This window comes from Bombus vosnesenskii, unplaced genomic scaffold, assembly GCF_011952255.1.
Source record: "Bombus vosnesenskii isolate JDL3184/JDL3185 unplaced genomic scaffold, Bvos_JDL3184-5_v1.1 scf7180000013267, whole genome shotgun sequence".
NCBI classification, from domain to species: Eukaryota; Metazoa; Arthropoda; class Insecta; order Hymenoptera; family Apidae; genus Bombus; species Bombus vosnesenskii.
Genome location: NW_022882927.1, coordinates 5,479,242 through 5,496,867, shown reverse-complemented (window position 1 = coordinate 5,496,867; position 17,626 = coordinate 5,479,242). Strand labels below are relative to the sequence as shown.

The following is a 17,626-nucleotide window of genomic DNA, read 5'->3' as shown; positions in this document are numbered from 1 at the left end:
GTAGCGTCGCTGGCGCCGCCAACAGTGATAAAGACAGAGAAGAGAGGGCGTTACAGTAATTGGAAGAAGATAAACAGCACGATTGGAAGTACGCTCGTATACACATGTCTAACAACTCCCGTGGTGGGGTAAAGCTCCTAGCGAACGGCAAAAGTTTCTCAGTTTGTCCACTGAGTAGTAAAGCGCTTCAATCATTAGATACGAGTTGCATGCGCAAGTTATATAGTCGTATACATATGTACATGTGGAATACGACTCTGGTGCATAACTATTTATTGTTTTCATGTTCCAGAGATCGCAGCGCTCTATGGCTGGCGGCCGATTTGTAAAGCACACCTTATGACATTAAGAGTCTTACCCCTACCACGCCAGTTGCCAGATCTGTGTATACGACCGTGACTGACAGTGTCGCGGGCATTCGCGGCAGTTACGCAATTACCCTGAACGAGGGGGCGAGAGGGAAAGACGAGTAGCAAAATACGCCAGCGCAGTGTAGTACACGTTTTGGTATACGGCAAGATGGCTGGATGGGCCCAGCTGTGGTGATATCGGTCGTGAGACGTTCTCGTTCGCACTTGAAGAAAAAACAACGATACGAAACCGTTCAACTTCAGGAGTACCGCTGGGACAAGCAAAACCCTTATATACATCAAATGGTAAGTGAAAATACTTTTTAATTCCCGTTTGCCGCTCGCTGGAAATACACGCGGCTTGATGCGTGCGACGTTTCGCGCGCTGTTTTTCAAACTCTAGCAGACTACCCGGGAATTCGCTGTGTTCCGAGGGTCGTCTGCTATATGGTGGTTCCACCATATGAAATTACACGTTAAAGTTGAAAATCGCCATGAAATAATTACCGACTTTGAATCGCTGAACCGCCTTGAAAACCCTCGAGTGATCTTCTCTGAAAACTTAAAATTATTCCGTACATATATAGATATATTTAAAATATAAATAAATAAGATACAAATTAGTCGAATATGAAATCAGTTAAATCAGTTAATGTATAAATTAATATATAAAAAGAATAAAGTACGATGGCCGGAGATCATTTATAAGAAATGAGAAATTGTTAATCTCGTAGAGTAGCGTGCTTACGTAAGATTAAGGTTGTTTAAATGTTTTGAGGCGGCGATAAGTTAAAGTCGTAATGTTTTGATCAACGTGTTCTATCGTTTACTCTCTTGGTTAATTTGTGCCGAACTGTAATACAGCTTTCTCGTAGATTTATTTTCACATCGGCCACGAGTCCATCAAGAATTTTTCGCCGGATTATGATTTATGTAAATGATGATGTACCATCTGTGGAATGTGATACGCGTGCAGGGGATTGATACGTATGCATTAATATCGTTCCAAACTTAAAGTAGGAACCGTTTGAACAGAGTTTCCGGATTAACTTCGCGCGTGGTTCTTGTTGCGTGATCAAAATTTATTTCGTAATAAATTATAAATATTTAAAATTCCTTGGAGTGCATTCTTAAGAGATTGTTTTTTTTTTTTTTTTATTTCTCTTAAGACAAACAAGTGAAGTCCTTCTTGTAATAGTCGTAGAATAAAATGTATTGTTTGCTTCTTTTAATAGCTCTTCATCAAGAAAAAATTTGGTGTCGTATGATAAATTGTAATTAATCTGGAAGCTTTTGCGCTGATTTATGGCGTGTGGGGTTAAAAACCTGACCGATAAGAAACGTTTAGGCCGGCTGACGATTTTTCTTAACACGGGATGGCAAAAATCGCCATCAAAACAAATGACGGCAGATTGGACAAAGGCCAACTCCACGGTAGGCTGCATCGCGAGAACAAAAAACTCTTTGCACTTGTGATATTGAGCGGAAACAGTCGCGATGCGGCAGCGCGCGGTCGTTTCCCCGGTGAAACGTTACATTTCACCTTTGCCGTCTGAGAAAAAGGAAGTACGTCCATTGAATCGCGTGGTAGATTTTAATAGCAGATCTCCATTTGTCTTTTTATTATTCTGTTTTTCTGCTTACGCTGCTATGCATTTATACGTATGCATATAAGAAGTTTGTTTTAATATTATCTTTTGTGAAACGTAATCTCTTTGCTGTTTGCTAATTAACTGATAAGTTTCTATATCATAGTATAAAGAAATATGATTTTATTGGATATAAGTATTACGGAAAAAATATTTTTCTGATACATTTGTGTAATGCAAATAAATATTTCTAGATATACTTTTCTCATTGATAGTACGTTTTATTTCTCACTGTAAAACAAAGTAGATATGACATATCTTTCACTTTATTGCAATAATCTATTGAAATAGTTCTACAAATATTTCATTATGTTTCCTAAATTAAAATTAAATAACACGAGGTTTCGTTAAAGAATCTTATAATCCTACTTTTTACGCCCCAATAAAGTACATGGTGAGCACAAATTTATAGAGAGATAGATACATTTGTACGTGTATGTATACGTATGTATAGGATTTTCATTTGCAAATTGTTATCATAATCGTTTCTCTGTTTTATCTCCATTGTAAATTGACCAGCTCCGGTTCTTCAACTTCTTTAATCGCTTCTAGAAAAATAGACTGCGAAGACCAACTCTAGAGTATTTTTCTTTCCACTTGGCAACGTTTACCACAAACAAGTAGTACATTAATCTTCTTTTCCTTCAGTTGCGTTGCACAGGATGGTTGAGAAAAAAGACAGTCTGACGGAGATTGTTGTAAGAAATTGATCGAGGAAATTTAGTTAACAATGTACAAGTTGTAAAATTATTTTCATTAGTCAAAAATAACACATCTTTTTTTTTTTTGTTTCTTTTGGTATTTAAGTCTGATGATTGAAAACACTATTTTTCATTTTACTAGATTTTCTCTTCGCCCAATTATTTGAAATATGATTCCGTAGTCAGGAAAAAATCGTTTTATCGAAATCACCTGTTGCATCGTCGAGTTTTTAGTGTCGATTTACGGAAACGAGAGCTGACTCGACGAGGTATCAATTTTGAAATTTCTGTTACGTTTGCAATTACGTTAAAACACTTATGCAGAATTGAGTAATCTCTTAAAAAATGATCTTATTTATCCTACCTTTTCAGGTAATCTTCCACTGTAATTTTTCATTCAAATGACGCGTTGCTAAAAATTTGTGATAATTCCTAGGGAATACATTTTTAAATTTATTAACCACTTTTTTCCACATCTCTGTCCATAAGAATCAGAATACCGAAAATAATCGATTTGAAATTAGTGGAATGTATAAATAAATAAGTTAACTAAAAGCAATATTAATTTACGAATTATTTATCGAGAGTTTTTAAATATTTGTAAATCAGTTCTCCAAAACCTTTCTCGATTCTTATCAAAAGTAAATACACAATTCGGCGTCCCTCTTTCAACTAATCGCTGTCAGATTAGAAAAATCCTTATATCTAGATCACAGAGCTTAGAAAGAACTCCAATAGTAACTAAACTGTATCTCGTATCTGACAAAATTATAATATCTACACAAAATCTGACGTCAATCTTACATTTCCAACAAAAGTAAACAATACTTGACGCTATCGGAATATTCCAATAAATATAGCAATCATACAAATAAAGAATGAAATAACAAGCTTAGGAAGAACCTCAAAAACAACTATATTATGTCCCACATCTACCTATAATACGTGAAATCTGGTGTTAATTTTACATCTTCAACAAAACCAAACCTACCTTTTCACCCCTTCGTGATATTTCATTAAACGCGGTGATCACAAAAATAAAGATAATAAAATATCGAGCTTAGAACGAACTGCAATTGCCCGTATCTGTAGCCGAAACTATAATACGTAATATCTGACGTGAATTTGAAATTTCCAACAAAAGCAGGTCTAATTTGACTCCATCGTAATATCCGATGAGATATAGCCATCGCAGGAATAAAGAATAAAATATCGAATCTATAATTTCGTAATTGAATTACGTCCTGTCGAAGATAAGTAAGTGTTCAGATACTTTTCAATGATAGTGTATTTACTTGCGCATTATCGAGCATAAAAATCCGTCCGATGGGACGTTTCCTATAATGTTACCATTATAAAGTACGAACAGGTGTAATTTAGTTTCCCCATGGAACGACGATTTCCATGGCGTATCATTACAGAAAATGATCGGTTACAGAGGATTTCTATTAGATGGAGCCATTCTCATTGGTCGCAGTTCAGATTGTAGCTTATTTGCTTATCGCTGAAGAAAATCACCGGGTCAACAGCTAATTTTATTACCTCACAGTTTGTCCATATACATATCGTTATTAACAAATTTGCCCTGTAAATTTACCTAAAAGTTTGTTTTACTTGTGTCGTGGTCGCACGTGGACATTTCTGTTATTTATTGTGAATCTGTTATCTTCGTTTCCTGAGTTATTATTAAGTTAGGTTTAATTAATTGTGGCACTATCTTACATGGAAGATAAGATGTTAGCTCGAAGATATGATGTTAGATGGCAGATTGAATGATATTGAATGGACCTGGAAGGGAGCAGTTATCCGTGTTAATTATTCCAATTTCTATATCTGAAATTACTTATTGTTTTATTATTGATTTATGTATATGCATATTATTGTAATCGTAAAAAGGATCGTCCTATCATTAACTAATAATTGATGAAGATGATTTACGTGACACAAAATTAAAAGATTTATTGATATATATATATATATATATATATATATATATATATATATATATATATTAATTAATTAAAATAACTATATGAGAGAGATTCGTATTAATCAGTATAGTGTAGCAAGGAATCCAATCTACTGTTAATTTTCGTTCCATTATCGCTATATTGTAGAACCAATAAAACCACCCCTAAAAACCAATCATCGCGTAACTGTCTAATGGAAAACGAAACCTAATCTACCGAAACAAACATCGTCGCTGTTATAAATCTGCCCTACCTTTCCTTTTAATTACATTTCGGATTATACACGTACCTGAGTTTAATTAATAATACAATTATATTGTTCAGGACTAACACGCGTCACACACATATATTATTATTATTATTATTATTATTATTATTCTTGATTTCAGTTAAAGTCGCGTCAATTATTTCCTATGATCGTTAGCTGCCGCGATTAACATAATACAAAAATAGGATATGTAAAATACAAAGTGCAAAGTACAGTAAGGTAAATTACAAGCTTAGATAACAGTATCTGTATATCTTGAACATATATCATATATAGTGCAATTACCGTACAATACAGTACGGTTAACTTAAATTCAAAATTAGTATGATACGGTGTATGTTGAGACACAGTCTGTAGTTTACAATGTCATAATTTGGCGATAGAAATTAATATGTTTGAGAAAGATTTCTAGAGAAGATTTTCGCGATGTGTTTCACAATTTAAACACGTCTGAACCTTATTTGAAAGACGGAATTTAATTTTTTATTGCGAGACGTTACTATAATTAAATAACACGATGTATATAGACTAGAATACTGTTACAGTTATTGCACTTATTTGGCTCATATCTAGTTAGAAGATGACAGCGTGTCAGTTTAATGTGTCCAATTCTAAGTCAAGTGAGAATGAAGAACTTGTTATTTTTTATTAAAAATAATTGCTGGAATTTTGTCAAATATATTTGTACGTGTCTCGCGTATGTTGTATGGAGATGCTTTTTTCCAAAGATCTTTTCCGAGGCTTCTCATCTTAGTTTTAAAGAAAGCTTGGTGATCTTTGTGAAAGAGTGGCAACTGTTGCATGTTTTCTTCACATTTTAATTATTTGAACATTATATCCATATACATCTAATATATGATATTTCAAGGTTTTCACCTAAAATAATGAATATGTATCGTCGATACGATATTGTCGATATCATACGATGATGCTGGGAAGCTTGAAATATCGATGACGATTATTGATCGACCCATGACACTCTTAGATATGTATCTTAAACGAAATACTCAGTCGAAGTCAGATTACCTGAGCTTAAAGGCTGGACTCGCGACAAGGAAAGTAACTTGAGCTTGAACTTAGAAATAACTTGACTTGTACGAGCGCGAATTTGAATTCAAGTTATTCGAATTCAGGTAACACAGGAAATCAGAAAATTAGATATGATAGTAAAATTTATTCTACGAATCCAACAGAGTGACGGTTCAGAGTGTTATAACAAAAAATGTGTTGAGTGCTGATTTGGCAGGGTTTTTATACTAAGATTTGATCCCTCTGGAGAGGTTATCGTCGACTGTATATCAGACGCGGCTATTCTGTTAGTATCTGGTTATTGTTTCGATGGCTGTGGAAGATCAAAGTTAAGCAAGCATTTGTCTATTTTTAATGTCAATTTCTCGAATTATTTTTAAGCGTCATTCTCCCTCATTCTGCGTCTCGACATTTTACTTGATCTTCAGATGTCAATATCTAACGTACAAAGAGCCTGAAGCGTAGTTAGTTTTGTCATTTTCCTTCGATCTGATCTCGTAGAAACACCGCTTGAATTGTTCACACCTTCGTACGAACACATTGCGGATTTCTATGGTTTCCAGATGAAGAAAACTGAACTCGACGATCGATCGAACTTTCACCGGTAGCCACAGGCTTAATACCTGGCCGAGAAAGTTTTATATCGTGACGATGTTTCGTCTCGATAATTCCCGAGGTGGCTTTGTTTTATCTAATCGGTTGATAGATTGTTGCCGTATTCGAATACCGTGGAACGTGATAGGATGAATTGAAAAGTCTTGAGAAGATAGATAGAGAGAGAGAGAGAGAATGAGAGTTTGCAGCGTTTGATAAACGATTAGAAATTGAGATTATCGATGACTAACTTATCGATGACTCCCTCGTATCGTTCGACGATTGGCCAAGTGGGTATTGACTGAACAGTTTGATGGATCGATTCCTTTTAATTTGATGAAAATTCCTGGAAGACGAATGGAAAGATACTTTTGATTCTTGGAAATTTTACTTTCTCTCTTGTTTTCATCTCTGGGTCTTCCTTTCGTTTTTTTTTTCTTCACAATCAAGAAATGGGGGACGAATTTGATAAAAATGAATTTTTTACCTTTCTCTATTTTGGTTCAGCCCCCTTTGAAATTTTTAATTTTGTTACTTGCGAACGAAGAATGGGAGGATATTTTATCTCGAACATTTAACATTTTTCCTTCTTTTTATAGTGTAATTAATGGTTGATTATCTTTTTTAGTCTTTTCTAATTGGTTTCTGAAGGCTTACGAGTTAAATTGTTTCAATCTGTATCTCTTCCAGCTATAGCCAGTTTTATGTTCTATCAAGGCTGCCTTTTTAATTTATTATGATCCGTTCTCGGCTTATCGCCACTTGTTTTCGCCAGTATTGCCTGTCTTTGTTTCCAGCCATACAAATAATTGTTTGTCTCCATTTACTTAGTATGAAACATGTCATTTTTACACTGGCCCTTTGTGTTCTTCCAATTGTGCAATAATTACAAATTCCTTTATCTTCTAAAGAATACAAGTATATTGTAGCTGATATGATCGATGGTTAATAGACTTTGGAAATTAAGATAAAACATTTCAGACACAGTTACTTTGAAGTTACTTGAAGATAAATAATTTCAAAATTCCCTCTCTTACACTCCTACCCTTTTCTCCATCCATGTTACCGTTTCCATATCAAAATTAGCAAACATTCAATAGAAGACACTGGAAATTTATCGCAAAATTGTTCATTAAAAAATTATGCAAAATTTCCCCTTTAACACTCTTATCCTCTCTTTGATCTGTATATTACAGACTTTGAAGAAATTAGCCAATCCTCAATAGAAAACTTCCTAAATGGAGTAGAACAAGTCCTAAATAGAAATTATTATTGATTAATCATCAGCTGTCTAATTTAAAGTTTAATTTCACGAAAGAAGCTTCTTAATCTCTAAGAATCCGTACAGTTACAATATTTTCCTTATTTATATTTTGTACAATCTCTCACTCGGTATAATGTTTCTTGAGTAATCAGTTAATTTCACGCAGAGGCTTGATTTATTTATCTATTTATTTAGCAAATCACGAACACGAGCCGTATGGCACGAGGAAGAAAAGTTGTTACCGCAGTGAAAGTAATAAATGTGAAACAAAAAAGACGAAAATAAAAAAAAGGAATATAAATATATAACAAAGGTAAAAAAAAAACGCGTAAGTATACAGGGTGTCTCCGAAAAGCGTGGCACGCGTTGTCGTGTGGAAAAATAAGTCGAAAAAAAAAAGAATAACATTTTTTCGTTCGAGGTTTCTTTTCCGAGAAAAAAGAGCCTGAAGATCCGTCAGGTGCACGTGTACTGATTGTAAGTTTCGAGCTATCCGACTTCTCTTTTTGCTCGTGTTGATATTTATAAACATGGACAATGTCAGCATTTGCTTCCTATCATTGCCGTTATCTTACGTCCACAGTGTCCATATTTGGAATGGTTTCATAAATAAGGATAACGAGTTTACTATTTAAAAATGAGGATATATATTTAAAAATTCATTTCGTTAACGTAACGAGTGTTCAAAATGTTGCCTACGTTCTTCGCTCTGCTCGTCTAATCAGATTATTATCAACGTGAACAGAAAGAGAAGTCGGATATCTCGAGACTTACGATTAGTACGCGTGTACCTGGCGGATCTTCAAACACATTTTTCTCGAAAACGAAGCCTTAAACGAAGAAACGTTACTCTTTTTTATCGACTTATTCTTCCACGTAGAATCACCACCCGATCGCTTGTACAATGATTTCGCGAATACTTCGTGTAAGAAACAGAAAAAGGGAAAAAGAAAAGAATAAAGAAAATTGTATTATAACGACACGTTAGAAAATAAGTAACTCCGACGTCGATCGCCTTGGCTTAATGGCAAGATCCAGAGGAGAGATCGTCTCGTTCGCAGATATTATTTTGCATAGTTGCATATTCCGGCGACGGGATCACAAAATCTGAGACCAAACCGAGAAGTCAACGCGGAAGGCCAGAGTATCGCGTAAAGAACGTGATCAAACAATGGAATTAGTGAAATTAATAAGTTGTAGTAACAGAGGACCGTCAAGATGGATTTTACAGAATCTTTTTCATGAGTTGTCACAGCGATTAGCTACGATTCTTCGACGTTAATCGCGATATTATCGGCTAGACGCGAGGAACAGGCTTAAAAAAGAAAGGCTTGCATAACCGCTGCTTGTTTCTTTTTGTCGCGCCTCTATTCCAGCCGGTCGGATTAAAGTCGACCGGATCGAAGGTGTCGCGAGAATACGAAAAGCGATCGAGTTTCGTCGTGAACGACGTCGACTGACCCAGATCGAATCGGGTTTGTGGTTATTTCGACGTGTCGACGACGCGAAACCGCCCCTCTTAAAAATATCCGCGGAGAAAATTTCATTTGAATTAATCGTGAAACGATTAGGGTCATACGGAAGAGATTCTATTTCATGAAATACTTTTGTAGATCTTTGTTATATAGTAACAAAATGGAAATATATTTGAAAAACTGCAATTCTTAATATTTTATACGAGCGTAGATATTATAGCTTTTCAATGGTGTGTTATAAAATGTTGAGATATTGAAATATTCAAGTGGTCGTATCGCTGGTGATCGAACTGCTGAAATATCGATGTTTGCAGATACTACGTATAATATATATTTATGTAAATGGATGTACATTTACATGTAACCGACTGTGCGTTATTGCGCTGCCGGGTTTAATATTTTAAAAGTAGACTTTAAAAGCATGAGAGGTAAAACATTCGTACAGCGCCGTGAAGTAAAGCTACCTATCGATTTGTCGATTTGAAAAATTTATCAGACGGATGCAGCCGGGAAATTGAAGCACGTCCGATTGTCGAAAAATATTCCATAGAAAGAAGAAACTATGCTTCGTAAATGTATTTATTTAAAAAAATGATGGAAAAAATATTCGTTAAAATATCTATTTAGAAAGTTATTAAAAATTTAACAATTTTTTTAATTCCACTGACACTTGATATATTTATTATAGAACAATTTGGTGTTCAAATTTTCAGTGGAAAAATTGCATCGTTTTTCCATGATCAAAATAGAATTCAAGTTCTTGATTAGTGAAAGTTTGCAAATGAAATTGCCAACCTGCAAGCAGTGGCGTAAGAATTTCTCAATTGATCCAATAATCGCACAAATAGCATCCAGTGACTCACAAAAGAGACAATTGCAAAGCTATTTCGTCAAATAAACATTTCGACCGGATCCTTATCGTTATCACTCGACCAGCCTTGCTACCGTTTGATCATCGAGTATTTGTTATCGTGTCAATGCTTCTGATTCATCCTCATTCCTGATTTTTGCACATCTTGCCTGCTCTTCGAACCATTCAAAGTTTCAATGCTTTCGATTTTTCTATTTCCTGCCGCGTTTCCTTCATTTCTATCGATTTTTCCAGCTCACCCTCTGCGAAAGAGATTCTCCTTTGACTTCAAAAAACGATATACGTATACGTTATCTTATTTACGTTGTTCAATAATTTTACAGTTAGGAAAGTTTATTCGTTGCACGTTGTTTTATTACTCGATTTTTTAATTTTAATTTTCTTATTTTTCTTCGGACATTGTACCTTAGATTCGTTTAAAGAACATCGAAGAGGAATCGATATACGCGAAGGAACTGACATCAAAAGTTGTACGAAAAGAATGTTGAAAGATCCACAAAGACAATGAAATCAATTGTAAGATTGCCTTTGTGACTTAAGGAAAATTTGGAAAATACGTAAAAAGGCAAATATCAACCGGTATTACAAATAACTTTAATCCGATGTAACAACTGTGCTTTATATCCTGACAAGTATTAACAGCAATTGTTAAACATTGAAATGAATGCTTGAAAATATTTACACATCGTTACTTTTCGTTTAACACAGAGAAATGAAACAAATTGAATCACGAAGCATCGTTCGTTCGCTCCGTTAGTCCGAGCCAATTGATTCCAGACAGTCTGATCACACACGCGGGTAATACTACTGGAAAGTTCCGCAGTGATTTTAAATCGAATTAAATGAACCCGACCGCGTGCATCGATGTGAAATTTTGATTGAAATGAAATTTTACCACCGATATTTAGCTCCTCTTAATTTCACTGTAACTCCAATATTTATTTGTCATTTATTTCGTCGAAAACGTCTCGAAGTTTCGATCAGATATTTTTCGTCAATTTTAATTTCCAGCTTTTAATTTAGACTTTTTAGCTTTCAGTCAAAATTTTAATTTAATAGTAACGTGTTGATTAAAATTGCAAAGAAAATTTTCATTCGGAATTTTTGCTTTTAAAATAGAATCTATTCGATTCTTCTAATTGGATATCGATCTTTATTTTTGGATTTCTATTATGTAAGTCGATCGATGGATGTCCATTGACGTCCACAGGCACATTGTCGAAGCAAGAAACACGTGTGCCAATAATAAAGCACTTATTATAACGTTGTAATCCGATAAATATGTTTAACGAGGCGTGTAACGTGTAACTGTTAGCACATCCCACTTCAATGATGATTAGTTGGGCTGTGCTTGTTTAAGCCACTGTATATCGTCATCAAAGGTAACGCAACGAGAATCCAATAGCATTGGCCACAGTGTACGTAAATTCTGGACTTCGAGAAATGTTTTTTGAAGCACAAAGCTCCTTAAAATATGAAAAATTATTAGCTTGAATTTAGACAAATTCCACTTCTAATCAGAATTCTTAATAATCAAAATATCTCGAAATAATCAAACGAAGTTCCAAAATACGAGATTTAGACTTTCAAGAAATCGTTCTAAATCACAAAAGACCTTAAACTATAAAAAAAACGAGTAACCCGAATTACACGTTATTTATGCTTCTAATCGATAGTTAAAAATGTTCCAAAAATACGAGATTTAGGCTTTCAAGAAATTGCTCCAAAGCACAGAGATCTTGAACGTGTGAAAAATTGCCAATATTAACAGTCGCATGAATAAAAATCAGAAAATTTTCTGAAACGACAAGATCAAAAACGAGAAAATTAATAATTATCATAACACTGATTGTAGCGTGTAGTAGTTGATGTTAATTGTTGTTTCACCAAACACTATGGTAAATCCATTCTTTTTACATGTCATCGGTTCATACTGTTCACTCTTGGCCTTGCAATATTGGAATGTCCATGAAATGTATGTGAAATTCACATACACGTGTATCATAATCAATACGAAATATCCTAATCGTTACAGTAAGCTTTCTACAAAAATTTATTTATCATTCTCCAGCATACATTTGTATCTCAACAATTACTATAATGACATGCTGTGCGTATTTGTATTAATTGTATTAACTGTATAATAATTGTATTAATATATATGTGTAATATTTATATGTGCACGTAATTTATAATAAATATTTTGCAACTTATAATAAGAAACATAATATTGTATGTTCTAATAGATTCGTTCTCCATAAATAAATCGAAATTAATCTTGATTCTTGAATCAATCATCTTGAATCATAACTCGTAGTTCTTGACGTTTTTGTGTTTCGAAATGAAAAATCGGAAATCGTCACTGATATCAAGGCGGTGCAGCGACCAGATAAAATTCACGATAGTGAATGGAGAGCAAACACCGACGAACGACCAACGCAGTCGTTTCCACTCGAAACACGCCAAGGAAACACGTATTTCTCGAGTAGAATGCAATCGCGTGACACGTCGATTCGCAAGAAACCTGCAGCGCAATTGACTGCCGATTTTCATTGCATCGAAAGCACTTTCCAAGAATTGGAACTTCAGTGCGATGCAATTGTGTCGAGGTTTACGATTTTTAACTTGAAACTTTAATTCGATCATTCGGTGTGCGATCTCATCACTATCTAATATTCCGTTAGTCTTTGTACTGTAAAATGTTTATACTTTTAACTTCAACTATCAGTTTTTCTTTACCAGATTCGGTTTATAAAGTATCAACTACCGATTACCTCATCTTTTTATCGGTTTCCAATTTCTAATTGCTAATGATCGGTCTGAAACATGAAATTATTATTTTCCAAGGCCCAAGTGCCGAAGGAAATTTTCAAAGGAAAAGATTGAACCATCTTAAAAATTAAATAAAATAAAAATACGCACAGCGTACCTTCCGCTCGAAAAGATACGATTTGGTCGAAAGCCGATCAATCGAAACTTTCGAACGGCGTAAATTTTCGTGTTCTGTTTCTCGGTTCTCGAAGATTATCGACGTGTTCGTTATCACTCGCTATCAAGCTTGACCCCGCTTAATGGTGTAATCACGAATCCGTTTCTTATAACCATGATTTATCAGTAAAACACCATCGGTCCTCTGTTACTAACCGATAAAAGATTTACGGCATTTTCTTCTTAAAAATATAATGTAGGAAGCTCTGACGCAAGAATCTTCGAGATAAACCAATCTGAAATTTGGTACAATTTGTACGACCACCGTTTCATCATCCACGAGATTTGTTATTAAATCTGGAAAAATTAATTATCGAGATAACGAGGATTTTGTTTCAAAAAGTATATAATCTTTTCTTTTTTAATTGTGGTTTAAATTCAATTAAAATCCTGATCGCTGATACTGCACGTCTCTAACGAAATTTTTACAATTTGCAAAATTTTAGATCTAATTTGATTTACAACGAGTTACAGATAAACAAAATGTACATTTTCATTAGTTTGCGATAAATTCATTGGTGTGCACATTCGTTGATTTTTTCGAACGAACGCGAAGGTCGCAAATCTTTTTATACGAAATTTTAATATGAAAATTGCTCGTTGACCAGTATTTCCTTCCAATATGTCAACAATCGTTCAACTTTTGTTGACGAAATTTTTCCCATCTGTAACAGTTACCAAGATAGCTCTTAAGGAATGGAACTCGGGAGGGTGGTTTCACCCCTTAAATCTGTGTCAGCGAAGCTAAAAAGGAGCGCGTCTAGAAAAGAGAAATCTACGATTATCGGCTGTTTTTTTGAAAAGTTTCGTTCAAATCGGAGTCAGATCGTTCGCTGTTTCTTAGAAACCCAAATAACATAGGCGCCGCGTTTAATCTCGTTACGCTGTCAACAAGCAATTTCGCAATCGAGCAATTAAACGAACTACAAAAAACGTCCTCTTAACATGCAAAACATGGTAGCGTTTGAACGATTAATCAAAATCGAACTCGCTATCTACCTTAATTAACCAAATTTGCGACGTTCAGAAATTAAACGATCGATAAGACGATTTAAAAAGCGGACGAACCTAATGACTTCACGGAATTAGTCTCGACCTTTCGCGACTTCCGATCGATAAGCCACACGCTAATTACGTCGATAACGAGATGAATTTTTAGCGAAAAACACGACGGGGATAATAACGACGAGACTGAGAACGAGGAAACAAGAGAATGAGAAATGGTAATTACTGTTTTTCGCTGTTGCAATTTCGTTTGCAAATAACAGCGGTCAACGTTGCGTTGTATCAAATGGCAAACGATCGATGGTTCATCATGAATAGAGTGCGGATTTTATGCAAATTGACATATTTATGGGAGCAATTAGAACTTTTAAATAGGGATTCGTTTTATCCATTGAGAATGATTATTTGTTAATATTAATTACTATTTATTATATGATAGAAAAGATATAAGTCCAATGTATATATACAGGGTGGTTGGTAACTGGTGGTAGAAGCGAAAAGGGGGTGATTCTACGCGAAAAAAGAAGTCGAAAATATAGAATAAAAATTTAAAAAATTAAAAAAATAACGTCAATCGAGACAAGGATCTACAGTGAGATCGGTTATAACGAGACGCGATAAAGTGCACGCGTACCGAGCGAAAATTCAAAGTCGATTTTCTCGAAAACAAAGCCTCGAACGAAAAATTGTTATTCTATATTTTCGACTTCTTTATATGTAATACAATACTAAATATAATACAACATATACATACGAAATAAATGTCCATACGTATATATACGTGAAAAACAAGAACATAAATAAAAGGAGAAAAGCAACAGAAAAAGAGCGATAGATATTAAGCAACGCGAAATAAAAATATAACGCAATGACAAAAATACAACTAAAAACATGATCTAAACAGTGCGTATAGCTTGATATCTATAAAAATGTTGAGTAGAAGCACAGACAAAATCGATCTTATTCGCAAATGTGTTTATCATAACAAATACTCTACTTTGGGTATTTTTTTTTATATTCTTGTATATGATGCGTGTTCTACGTATTTTTCGCGTCTTTAAATTGTTCTTAGTCATGGAATGTCAATGAAAATGTGTAGTCATGAAGACGAAGGGTGCTAGGGAAGAAGCTAACAAATATTCGTTGCTAAATAAATTTCTATCTTCAAATTAGATAATAAAATGATCTGTGGATTTTTATATATTTTTATATCTTTCTGGACACGCCTACAGAAATGAAATTCAAATGGAGATTTGTTTCATGTGCCAGATATTATAATAAATACTCTGTTTTGTAATAATAGTCGGTAGTTAGATTGATCATAAATAATAGATGTGTAACAGTAAAATAAAGGTAAAATAAAGTTACCTGTATGAGTGGATGGATGTGTGTGTGTAGATGATTAAGTGAAAATTTCAAAGATTATAAATTTCATAGATATTTCATAGATATTCAGATTAAAACATTATAAATTTCATAGATTTCGTAGATTTCATAGGCAGTTACTATAGAAATATTTCTAGAAAACATTCTGCGTCTATAAAACAGTTATGGGTAGAGTAAAATTGATTTTGAAAAATCATTGATCGAATGACTCCACAGTGGAGTCACCAGTACTCAACGTATTAAAAAAACAGAAATCTCAGTCACGTCGAATGTCCATTGGACTTGGACTTTACAGTGAACATGTTAAGCCTCTAAATTCGCGAAACAAGTAATTATAAATTAAAAAAAAAAATAGAATATCACGTTAAATGTAGTTTCATCACGAAAATACTCTGTTTCTCTGGGAACATCTCTGAATGTTCAAGAAAGTAAAACGCGATTGTATGCTACACGTCGCATCGAACATCATTTCATCAGGAAAATATTCAGAGAAAATATTCTGTTTCTACAGAGAACATCTGTAAATCTTCCTCGCGAAGAAAGAAATACGCGTTTCGCGAAATAAATGTGGCCCGTTCAATTTCCATATATCGAGACGAGTTTCAATTTGTTCTGCAACGCCAATTTGCCGATTTATGGCAGACGTTGCATCGTAAATTCGCGAGAAACGTTCAATCGTTCTTGTTCCATCCCTTTCCCTTCCCACAAAACGACAACAGCCAGCCGAAAAATGTCATTGAACGCCACTGATAATCGGTAGAAACTTTGAAACGAAAATTCTTTCGTATATTTTCTCCTATTCTTTTTCTTCTTTTGTCTTTTTTTATCGAATCCGTGAATTTTTATTTTTCCCGTCTTTTTATGTTTCGGTTACACGCGCACGATCGTTGAACCGTGTACCGCAGATAAAACATGAAAATAATCGTCCAAAGTTTTGTTGGCTATTTTTACAGGCGGAAGGCAATCTTTGTTTTACAAAACTGCGATACTCGCGATCAATCGAAACTCTGAATACATGAATACAGTTTGTTTTCGATCGTCGCTGTTCGATCATGTTTATTCCGTTTGTTCAATCGGAATACGATTATTCAATCAAGATCGTGTTCTTTGTTTCTCTATTCTTTTTCGCTTTTTCAATGTTTTTTTGGTTTCAGTTTTAATCACTTTTCGGTACAGCGATGCCTTCTTGACCATTTATGGGAAATGCTTCATTGAAATCAACAATGGGTTTGTTAAATACATGTAACGATCACGTAGTTAAGCTTTTTCACTTAGTTGCGTTGAATAAATTGAAATTTGAGCGAATACGAGTAATATTATTACTTTAATAGATGAATTAGTTAAAATTAATCGATTCATTTATTTTTCTGTAATAAAAGATTTGAAAAAAAAAAACTGAGACTTTAGTAACACACAGATAAACCAGGGAAACTAGAACTGTTTTAAATGAAAATAGGAGGAAATTTCTTCCCGCAACAACGACAGATACTTGCAACAATGCATCGTTAAAGCTCATAATTAAGAGGGTTAAGGAATTGCAAAAGTTTAGAGTAACCTAAATACGTTTAAAGATACTGCAAAATCTAATTCGAAATGAAAGATTTAGGAAACTTCAAGAAACTTCAAAAGGGACAGTGAAGTACAAGCAACGAAATCAAAATTATTTCTAAGTCTATTTCATACTATTTTGTCTAGAAAAAGTCTAATCTGAGAATCGTCGCGTGGAAATGTTATCACGGGTCGTTTCTGGGTTAAGAGAAATCGCGATCGATCCGGTTAAAATCCGCGTTTTTGTTATCACGAATGATTTATTATCATCCAAGAGTTTTATTATCATTAACGTTAACCAATGCGATAATATGCGTCTATATTTGTCTTCCTGTTTTGATTAAAAATCCTAAATAACGATCATTGTTTTAGTTTCGAGCATCTTCTGTGATTGACCAAATCCCAATAGAATTATTTATCTCTTTCGACTAGTTTCTAGTTCCAATATTATATTTTAAATTACGGTTCGAGATGGCTCGATTTTAGATTGCTATACCAGCATGAGATTCAATTTTCGTGCACCTACAG

At 34.2% G+C, this 17,626-nt stretch overlaps 1 protein-coding gene across 1 annotated transcript in view; it reads left to right on the top strand.

Annotated features, from left to right (window-relative positions):
- Positions 1-340: 340 nt before the first annotated feature.
- LOC117230820 (ras-related protein Rab-32) overlaps positions 341-17,626 on the top strand; it is a 57,587-nt gene continuing 40,301 nt past the window's right edge. The window contains exon 1 of the mRNA XM_033488663.1: positions 341-656. Coding sequence (XP_033344554.1) covers positions 528-656 — 129 coding nt within the window. The 5' untranslated portion in view covers positions 341-527. The remainder of the gene's footprint in view (positions 657-17,626) is intronic.